The 11,228-nt window shown below is 38.1% G+C and overlaps 1 protein-coding gene across 2 annotated transcripts; it reads left to right on the top strand.

The window, feature by feature from the left end:
• The first annotated feature begins 6,905 nt into the window (after positions 1 to 6,905).
• Positions 6,906 to 10,856, top strand: LOC114167178 (TMV resistance protein N-like). Of its 2 annotated transcripts, XM_028052171.1 has the most exons (6): positions 6,906 to 7,308; positions 7,390 to 7,529; positions 7,633 to 8,725; positions 8,864 to 9,139; positions 9,252 to 9,980; positions 10,186 to 10,856. In XM_028052171.1, the coding sequence occupies exons 1-6, from the start codon at positions 7,006 to 7,008 to the stop codon at positions 10,561 to 10,563; spliced, it is 2,919 nt and encodes a 972-aa protein (XP_027907972.1). In that variant the 5' UTR covers positions 6,906 to 7,005; the 3' UTR covers positions 10,564 to 10,856. The 2 variants fall into 2 exon arrangements, with proteins under 2 accessions (XP_027907972.1, XP_027907971.1); XM_028052170.1 differs by having other exon boundaries at positions 6,907 to 7,529.
• The last annotated feature ends 372 nt before the right edge of the window (positions 10,857 to 11,228 follow it).

The raw sequence follows: 11,228 nt of genomic DNA, 5'->3' as shown, positions 1-11,228 counted from the left end.
GAAATCTATTGATATGCTCCTGGATGATACAACCCTTCAAATCATCCAACTCCAGCTCCATACCGTCATATTTCTCCTTCAACTCATCGTAGTCAGCCTCTAAATCGGTAATTCAGCCCTTCAGCTTCTCTTCTGAATCCAGGCAGCGCACCATCCAAGTTGCCAGCCTCTTCCTTTCCTCTTGCCATTCCTCTTTTTCCTTTGCCCAAGCTTCTTTCTCCTCGGCGTGCTTATCCAACTGCCCTTGCAACTCCTCAAGCTTTTCTCGATTTCCTTCCTTCAACTATCTTTGGTACGAGGACCCAACCCGACGTCCCAATAGTAGCGCCTTGCTACCAAATTCCACCATAGTCCTCACTAGATGGTTAGGATCCATGTTATCAATCGAGTTGATCCGTGTCTCTGGCACATTGATTTCAATATCTCGTCGTACAACCGTCTTTGGCAGCTCAATCAACCCAACCTCCTGTCCTTTTGTGCCACTAGACGACCCCGACCCTAACAAAGCGACCCACACTTTCTTCACATCTTTGCCTCTACCAGGCCTAGCCGGCAACTTAGTCTTTCTTTTTGTCCCAACGTGCACATGTACATCCACCAGCGACTCTTGCAAATTAGGAAACCCAGTGTTCCCAGCAGCTTTGGCTCTAGCCACTTTCTCCTTTCGCAATGTCTGGAAAAGTGTTAGATTCTTTTTTCCCATCTGCGCCATGTGACTTGTGATAATGTTAATTTTTACCATTATCCAAGCTATAATTCATTAGCAAAATCATCTATGCCAAAGCTTTTAACCTACTTAATCCTCAATTTTACCTTACTTTTGTAAATAAATACATTGTGGGTTACATTGATCTAAATATACCACTAATCCCCATTTTTGTGTCCTTTTTGTAGATTGGAAGCTTTGCTCCAAAAGTTCACACAAATGAGTGACCCGGAATAACAAGGAGAAGAGCAAAAATGTCAACAGGAAGCGCCCGGCGACACAAAGTCAGCGCCAGGCGCCATACTAGCGCCAACCAGGCGCCACTGTTAGTCACCGCCTGGCGGCACATTGGACACCGCTGGGCGGTAGCGGGAAGTTTTGGCCCCTGTTTGTTGGTCACCGCCTGGCGGTGAGAGGCTTCCGCCAGGCGCCTGTTTTCGCTGATGTGTCAAGTGACCCTTTTTCTTTTGTTTTTCGCGAGGGGAAACTTATCTTGGACACTTTGGAGCTCGAACAACACGTCTTGGAGCGCTTGGAGGTCTGCTAGGGCTTGTGGGAACAACTCCATCTTCCTTTTTGTGTGTCCTCCCTCTTCCATTTCCATTTTGTAAGCTTGAGCTCTCCATGACAATGGAGAGCTAAACCCGTTTTTGTTGGGGTTAGATGTAGCCACTGAACTCTTATGTATTTTCGAATGGTTTGAATATATATATATATATGATTCTTCCACTGATTTCTAGTATCTTTGTTTATGTATTTAAGGCTTGCTTTGTTTTACCCATTCATTGCATGATATTTGGGTCATTAGGTATTGGAAAATATCTCTTGAAACCTAGAATTTGAACAAGATACCTAATGGAACTTGTATCTAGGAATGGAACTTGACCCATTAGTTGTCTTAAACCCTAATTTGTAAAGCGGGTTTGTTTATTTAGGGATTCAAGGAATTGACTCTAAATAAGGGAACCTAGGCTCATTCAACTAAGGGATTAGAGTTTGAGTAGACTTGTGGGTTGACATTAGTAATTAATGGAGAAGAGTTTTATTGTTTAATATACATGAGAGTGAAGTAGGTGAAGTCTAACTCCAACAATATCAATCCATTGCATTTCTAGTCTTTACCATTTTCTAGAGTCTTCAAATATCCAAGTTCAATTTTACTTGTTTATGAAACATTTATTTTATTGCATACAAAAACCTAAATTATGAATTTATTCATTAGTTTAAATTAGTCACTAATTACGCAAATATTTAGTATACACGAGTCTCTTGGGAAACGATATCCCGGTCTTACCGGTTACTACTTGCGCGACTTGGTACACTTGCCAAAGTCTTAACAACTTGTAAACAACAACAAACATCCATCAGACCACACACACACAATATAACACTCAAAAATACAAAAAGGATACCTTCAATATCAATAATCGGTTGAACCGAATTATAAACCCTATCTAAGCCCTTAGTGGGCATCTTATCGCTAAAAAGCATCATCGCATCCAATACCTTCCGGTCAGCCACCGACAACTCCTCTTTCGCCATCCCCTTATATCTCCAAGGGTTGCTGGTCCAGAAAAAGGGAAATTTAGTACTCCTATCGTTGGTGTAAAATGTGAACGTCCAACTTGCTTTACCACCACTTTAAAGAACCCATCTTTAAAGTGTTTGAAAGATTGGGTAAAAGCATCCAATCTGTTAATTCCAGGCCGGCTTATAACTGACAACCACGTGGTCGGACTTATCGGCCTCGTATCAAAGAAATAGAGAAACGCCCACGGGGATGGTTGCAAGTACAAAGCCATACAAAACAACCAGAACGCTTGCAAGTACGCCCAGCTGTTCGGATGCAGTTGAGTGGGAGCAACATTCATCAACCGCAACACTCCCATGGTGAACTCGTCAAACGGCAACCGGATGTGCAGTTGTGAAAAGTTACACATGTACATATAAAAGAACTCCTCGACAGCTCCGTCTCGGCCGTGACAGACACATTCTACAACACTTACCCTCTCTGGCACCACAATATCCCTTTAAGCGCCCTTCTCAAAGATAGGAGTACAATTCAGCCACGACATCAGCAATCGCAACCACCGAAATATTGAGTATTGTGTTCGCACATCCGCTGCAACCCATTCGTATCCCGCCTTCGTCGACTAGCTGCTCTCCACCAACTCCTCTAGCGGACCCTCCCTAACTTCAACTGTTTTCTCCATAGGGATCCTCCCCACATATCCCGGTTGCTCCCTATCACTACTACTCGACTGACTACTCCTACTCCCCCCTGGCCACTCACTACTCGAACTCAACAAGGAAACCCTATCACTACTACTAGACATACCTATTCTTTTTAGGATGACGGTGGAAATAAGGAAGATATCGGACAACTCTAACGCACACAAATAACTGATCTCAGATTTCTTACAAATGAAGCAACGTGAGCACACTTTCAACAACATCCTCATTTATAAACATGAATCCCAAACGCTACAAGTTCTTCTCGCCAAAAGTCATAAGCCATATGAAGCGTCACAACGCAAACCAAGGGTCACCAACCTTAAAATGTCGGTACAAAACCCCTTTGACTAGACCTCTGACATCTGCCACCTCTTCACCTGCCACAAACCTATTCAAATTCCAAGCTTTAACATTGTTCATCACACTTAAAGGTTGGCGGACTGGTGTACTACACCTAGGCGGCCTAACAAAAGACATCAACACTTCTCATCCTTTGTCGCTATAGATACACCGACAAAGGTAGGGGGACTGGTGTACTACACCTAGGCGGCTTAGCTTGACTATAGCCGTAAAATCCGTCTACATAACCCCTAAGGACGCAAATAATCACCATATATATGCTGAGCGAATAAGAGTAACCAACCTAAGCCGCCAACTTAAGGAAATTAAGCGAGAACTTTACGGACTCAAAGCATTACACGCAAAGCCCCTAGGGCCCACAATAATCGAGCTAAGGGGCCTGGGCTAGGTCGAGGCCCACCTACAGCCCAAACAGGGGCCCAGCCATGACGTGACTAGACATAATTAATAATCTATAAATATGCATGGAACCCAACAATTAAAGGTATGCATTCATTAATCCCTTAATCATGAGATTTGACTTTCTGAGAGTTCTTTGCTGACTTGAGCGTCGGAGTCTTCTCCGCAGGTAACCCCTCTTGAGTCCAAATCGGTCCAAGCCGAGATACCAGCAGATAGCATATGCCAGTCGGAAGGAAGCCTACTGAGGAGATTGCGGATTGAGGTAAGGTAACGTTTGTGTCTGACATCTCTTATTTGTTCTCCACAAGAACAACTAGTATTATTTTACATCATAAAAGTCAGCAATAATTACTATAAAGGTCCACACTGTTCGCATTTATAAATTAATTAATTAAATTTCTCGAGTCTTACAAGATCAACACATAACATTAAGTAAAATACCCACACGACCCATTCATCTACTACTCTAACTAACAAAATAAACCCACAAACTCCCATGTTAAATTTACATGCGCATATTCCACCACGATGCCAAAAACTCTTTAACTAATTAACTCATAATTTTTCTAATCTCCCAATTAAGTCAGTTTTTGCAATTCATCAACATGCTTAAACACCCATTCATCCACCGAAACTTTAATTCCAGACCTCCAATTAATCCTTAGTTTCCTTTCATATACCAAAAATCAACATCTTAAAAGTTTAATTTCTCAAACTACTTCTCCCCTATTCAATCCTAAATTCAACCTTTAACATCATTTTTCATAAATCGTATCAAAATCACATAAACCCTAAACACATAAAATCTTTCTAATACAATAACAACCTTACTTAAAAAAAGATCAAAAGAAAATCATAAAACAACACATAGTCACAAAAAATAAAACAAGATCTAGTTAACTCCCCTTACTTGGAAATCCCACTCTAATATTGTTCTCCTAGCATTCTTCTTCGCACCAAACTTGTCCTAACTTTGGCCTCTACCATTGGGCACTCCTTCCAGCCTTCTAACTCTCTCTTAGGTTCCGTTGTTAGGGTTCTGAAAACTCCTTAGTTAGCCCCACGAAAATAGTATGTTTCCTTCACTAATCCACTCCCTCACTTAACTTTTCAACTCAAAACTAATTTAATTAAAATAAAATAAATTTAATTAATTAATTTCGCACTTAATGTCTAATAAACCCAATTAAACCCTTTGTTTATGTCCAGATTCATAGAACCTTCCTTTAGCTCATGACCTACCCAAATGCCACTAAGGTTAAAAATAAAATATAATAATTTTTGTTCTAAACAAGGTTCAAACTCTCATCCACCCCATTATCAAGCAAATGCACAACCAACAAGCCAATCCATGTTTCTTGATAATTTCTATGCATCTACGATTATATTATCATGCCCCATGGTCCAACATATTATTAAAATAATAAAATCATTAAATTAACACCCTAATGACATACACAAGATTCAAACTCAAGTCCTTTCAAAAGGAAGACGTATTCTCAAACACTTGACCTAGTACTATTCATTATCTTCTCTTTTAACATTAATTAACTTAGTGATTCCCGCCTTGCAATTATTAAATAAATTTATTTATTTAATTTTTCCGGATCTTAAAAAAAAGTAAAGCAACTTTTGTCATCAATTATGAGGAAATAACGATAATCATTATAGGTACATGCTTAAAAGGACCGCAAATGTCCGCATGGATAAGGTCAAAACAGTTAGGACAGAATTCAGTATGACTAGAAAAAGGAAATTTATTTTGTTTTGAAAGATGACAAGTATCTGAATGAAAAGAGGGATGAATGTTAGCTAAAGGAGTTTTTCATAAACAATTTTATACACAGAAGTAGGGATGTGGCGTAAACGTTTGCGTCAAACATCATATGAAACAGAATTACAAGATGAAATAATGTTTGCAGGGGAAATAAAATCAAAAACCAGAAGCCCATGAAGGAGTTTAGTTGTGCCAATCTTCCTCTGGGTGTGGATGAAGTAGGAAATAAAATACAAGGTAGCATGCTTAAAAGGACCGCAAATGCATGGATGAGGTCAAAACAGTTAGGACTGAAATAGAGGGCAAGGAAGGGATCATAAAGGAGGATTTGGCCCCGGATCAGTGAGAAGGTGTTGTTGAGACCCATGAGTAACGTCATCACATATTCCGTGTCGCCATAAGAACATTGAAATTGAGCGCGATATCATGATAATTCCTCCCACATTGATTTAAGCATCGTGTAGTATGTCTTAACAGGATCAGGACCTTGCTGTAGAGAAATAAGTTGGCGGCGAAGCTGGTAAATTCGAGGGTCGTTCTTCCGAGAGAAGCGAGTCTTCGAGTCTTCCTATATCTCACGAGCCGTCAGAGAAGCACTTCCATCGACCAAGGAAAGTTTGTTCTTAACTAATAAGGCAACCAACATAGTACGATTCCATGTTGTGTAGTTCTTATGATCAATAAAATGGAAAACAAAGATCAAGTCGGACCATCCGCGTGATGTACAAAGAACGTGATTGGAATCTTGAATAAAATAATACAAGTCCAAATATAAAGGGCATAAGAAAGACGGAATAAGAAAGAGGCCCAATGGAGATCCATTATACAAGCTGTAATAGCGACAAAGGAATTGCTCCCTTCTTCTCTTTCTGTACTTAGCGTTAGTGAATGTCCACTATTACAACAGAGCATCGGTGAATCATCCATATTAAAACTTTAGTGTCTTCTGGAAATATATTTTTCTTGACCTAAGCACTTTAATCAATAAACCAAAGGAAGAGAAAACTATGAATGCCGCATAATATATTTTTCATAGTTTCGAAATCATTATTTCTTACAATGTTTAAAAATCTTAATTGAATATCGTAAATTTTGTAATACAAAAAAGTTATTTGGAAAACTTCTGAAATTCTAAGTGAATAATTGCAACCCTTAAAGTTAAAGTATCTTTTTAAAAGCTTGACGTGAAGGTCGCGGAAAACAAGAAGTATGTGCACTCAGCTGGGTAAACGACGAAAAATATGAAACATATATGAGTCGGGGTCATATCGCACTGAAAGATTACATTCTTTCTTTAATATAATATAGAGTCTATTATCTTTTGAACAACTCATTTTGGGTCATAAACAAAAAAGTTAAAGGTTTTATTGTATTTCGACTTTTTCATCAGCACTTTTTGTTTTATGATAACTTATAATTTGTCATGTAAATTCTTATTGGACACTTAGAGATGAGATGATAAGTGCATAAACAACATCTTTAACATTATTGTTTTACCTTTGAAGATTTCATTTCAATTACTTTGATGGAGTTCGGTTCTTCTTCATCATCAGCATCTTCATCTTCATCCTTCTTAAAATCAGAACCGGTGTTCATATATGATGTGTTCATCAACTTTGGGGGAGAAGACATCGGTAGAAGGTTCGTTTCTCATCTCCATTCTTCCCTTTTACAAGCTCAAGTCAAAACTTTCATTAGCCAGGAGAATCTGCAAGAAGGAATGAAGTTGGAAGAACACATGGGAGAAATAGCAGCCTCTAAGATCGCAATAATCGTTTTCTCCAAAACATACGCTGAATCTACATGTTGTCTTTTTGAGCTTGAAAAAGTAATTGAATGCCACCAAACCTTTGGGCAAATTGTTCTGCCCATATTTTACGAGATTGACCCATTGGATGTATATCTTCAGAAGGGTGATTTTGGAAAAGCGTTGGAAGAAGCTGCACACAAAAGCTACTCAGGAGAACAACTGGAACATGTGTTGTTCAGGTGGAGTTGTGCACTCACCAAAGCTGCAGGTATCAGTGGTTGGGATCTCAGAAATTTCAGGTAAACAAATGAATCCTTCCCACTTTCTTGTGTTTCAGAATGAATGTAGCAAATGTTGAGGTTGTGATTTATTTTCCGTAATACATTACCTTTCATCTTGAAGGCATGATGCTGAACTTGTGGAGGTAACTGTTAACCGCGTTCAGAAATTGCTGGATTATCAAGGCTTGTTTATTACCCAATTTCCTATTGGATTAGAGTCGCACGTGGAAGAGGTGATCGGATGTATTGAAAATCATTCCACCAAAGTATGTATGATAGGGATATGGGGAATGGTAGGATCGGGTAAAACAACCATAGCCAAAGCCATCTATAATCGAATTTATCGTCCATTCATTGGTAAGAGTTTTATTGAAAATATTGGAGAAGTTTGGGATCAAGTATACAGAACACATGTTGATTTGCAAGAAAATTTTCTTTATGATGTTCTAAAATCCAAGCTCAAGTTGGAAAGCGTTGGGATGGGAAGAACTATGATCAAGAATGAACTTTCTCGAAGAAAGTTGCTCATTGTGCTTGATGATGTGAATGAGTTCGGCCAATTAGAAAACCTATGCGGGAATCCTGAATGGTTCAGTCAAGGAACTGTGATAATCATTACAACTAGGGATGTTCGATTGCTGAAGCGAATCGAAGTTAATTATGTTTATAAAATGGATGGTATGAACGAAAATGATTCCCTTGAGCTTTTCTGTTGTCATGCCTTTGGAGAAGCAAGAACAAGAAACTTGAACGAAATTGCAAGAAACAGAGTTTCTTATTGTGGAGGACTACCGCTGGCACTTGAGGTCTTAGGTTCCTTTTCATGTAAAAAGACAATGAGAGAGTGGGAAAGTGTACTGTCAAAAGTAAAATTAATTCCCTTGGAAGTTGAAAAGAAATTGAAATTAAGTTTTGACGGTTTAAACAAGGAGGAAATGGATATATTTCTTGATGTATGTTGTTTTTTTATTGGTAAAGAAAGAGGCTATGTCACAGAGATACTAAATGGCTGTGAACTACATGCTGATATTGGAATAACAGTTCTCATAGAATGTGGCCTCATAAAATTTGGAAGGAACAACAAACTTGAAATGCATCCTTTGTTTCGAGACATGGGAAGAGAATATATATGTCAGAGATTTTTAAAGGAACCATGGAAAAGGAAACGGTTAGGGTTTCAGGGTGATGCAAAATATGTACTAAAAAAGAATATTGTAAGGCATTATTTGATTTTGAAAGTGTTCTCTATTTCAGTGCAAAGCATGTGTTACTAAATTGTTAGACTCACGTATCATTCATCAACATAAATTTAGGGATTTCTCAATTGTTTCTCTTTATTATTTTCATCACAGGGGACAGAAGCTACTGAAGGATTGTTCCTGAAAATGCATTCAACTAGCAGAGATTACTTCGAAGCTCATGCTTTCAAGAAAATGAAGAGATTAAGATTGCTACAATTGGATCATGTACAACTTGCTGGAGATTATGGGTACCTTTCAAAACAACTCAGATGGATCTGTTGGAAAGGGTTTCCTTCTAAATACATTCCAAACAATTTTCATATGGAAAATTTAATTGCAATGGATTTAAAGTATAGTAATCTTCTACTTGTTTGGAAACAATCCCAGGTATTCATTACATGCCTTTTCTTTTAAAATTCTTAGGATAATTAAAATAGAAATATTACTACAAACACTTTTTTTTCCTACCTAATCTTTTATCCAAAATCTATCTTCGTAGGTTTTAGAGCAGTTAAAATTCCTTAATCTTAGTCACTCCAAGTACTTGAGAGAAACACCCGACTTTTCAGGGCTACCGAGTCTTGAACGACTCATTCTAAAAGATTGCCCATGTTTGTGCAAAGTACACCCATCCATTGGAGATCTCTGCAATCTACAACTCATAAATTTGAAGGATTGTGCAAGTCTAAGCAATATCCCTAGAGAGGTATACAAGTTGAAATCTTTAAAATCTTTCATCCTCTCTGGTTGTTTCAAGATTGAGATATTGGAAGAAGATATAGTGCAGATGAAATCATTGATAACTCTAGTTACGGAAAATACAGCTGTGAGACGAGTGCCCTGTTCAGTTGTAAGCTCAAAAAGCATTGGATATATATCCCTACGTGGATTTGAAGGATTGTCACAAAATCTTTTTCCTTCAATCATTCGATCTTGGATGCGACCAATGGTGAATCCCCAATCTTATTTTAGTCCGTTTTGCATGGATATGGATAATAATAATTGGCGTGACCTTGCACCATTGCATAGCGGCCTTGCAAATATTCGAAGTTTGTTGGTTCAGTGTGACACAACATTTCAACTATCTGAGCAAGTGAAAACAATTCTTGTCGAATACAGTTTAAATTTTACAGAGCAAAGAATTTCAAACCATTACTTGAGGTTTTCTTTGATTGGTGTTGGAAGTTACAGTGAATTCCTCAACACTCTCAGCGATAGCATTTCTAAGGTTCCTTCTCTAGCTCTCACCTCTGTGTGTATAACTTCAACATTCAATTTAGCTGTCAGTTAAGACAGCATGAAATGATCCTATTACAGTATCTAAAGTAAACTATAGAACTCACCTTTCTCGACCTGTCGTTTCTATAGTATCAATGCTTCATTTAAATGGAAAAGTTACATACATTACTTAAGCCTTTGTTCTCGTGGTACAGGGATTGGCAAGCAGTGAGTCTTGTGATGTTTGTCTTCCAGGTGACAACCATCCTTACTGGCTCGCCCATATCGGTGAGGGACGTTCTGTTTCTTTCACTGTGCCTCAAGAGCGTGACTTGAAGAGAATGGCTTTGTGTGTTGTTTATTTATCAGCCCCTGAATTCATGGCAAATGAATGTTTTCAAAGCGTCTTGGTTGTTAATTACACAAAGTGCACATTGCAGATACACAATCATGGCACAGTAATTTCCTTTAACGATAGAGATTGGGAGGGTATAATATCAAATTTAGGATCAGGAGATAAGGTGGAGTTTTTTGTGACTTTTGGTCATGGATTGGTGGTCAAGAACACAGCTATCTATCTCAATATATGGTGAACCAGCAAAGGCTTGGAAATGGGGCCTTGCACTGACCCAAAGGAAAATGCTTTGAATAAATTCACTAAGTAAATAGTAATGTGTGGCTTCTGTAAGTTATTGTTCTTATTGTTCTTCTTTGGGACAGATAAGGATCTCTTGATGTATGGAATAAAATCCTAGTGTCCTTGTTTATAGTTTAGTTCTTTGCATGGTTTTCTTGAGTCTGTTAGGTAGTAGTTTATAGTTAAGAAGTATCTAACCATGTAGAAACTATTCTGATCGAAAATTGTGCAAATATTACAAAATCGGAACTTCAAAGCAGCACTTCAAGTCTGTATTGATTGGTGTTGGAAGATTCAAAGATTTCTTCAATGCTGTCAGTGATAGAATTTCTGATGTTCTTCTCTAGCTTTTCCTTTATTCATTACTTTCACTATCATTTTAGCTATTAATTAAGAGAACGAAATTAGCCTAATCAAGTATGTAGCTGATTTTAATAACCAACTAACCAAGTGATTATGCTAATACTAAGTACTAGCAAATTCAACTAAAGTTTGATGATTGTTTTATTTCCAATGATGGTCTAAATATAAACTGAGACAAAAACAGAGCCGCATTCTAAATCCGTATAGAAATGATGGTGATATATACACAACAAAACTATTAACAAGATTTGTTTTAAT

Source organism: Vigna unguiculata, chromosome 10 (genome assembly GCF_004118075.2).
Source record: "Vigna unguiculata cultivar IT97K-499-35 chromosome 10, ASM411807v1, whole genome shotgun sequence".
Taxonomy (NCBI): domain Eukaryota; kingdom Viridiplantae; phylum Streptophyta; class Magnoliopsida; order Fabales; family Fabaceae; genus Vigna; species Vigna unguiculata.
This window is presented reverse-complemented; position numbering and strand designations above follow the sequence as displayed.

Excerpts from the sequence above, each read along its gene's own strand:
- LOC114167178 (XM_028052170.1), top strand. The coding sequence starts at position 7,006 with ATGGAGTTCGGTTCTTCTTCATCATCAGCATCTTCATCTTCATCCTTC. Across the intron at positions 7,530-7,632 it reads TGGGATCTCAGAAATTTCAG|GCATGATGCTGAACTTGTGG; the intron begins GTAAACAAATGA and ends TTCATCTTGAAG. Across the intron at positions 9,140-9,251 it reads TTGTTTGGAAACAATCCCAG|GTTTTAGAGCAGTTAAAATT; the intron begins GTATTCATTACA and ends CTATCTTCGTAG.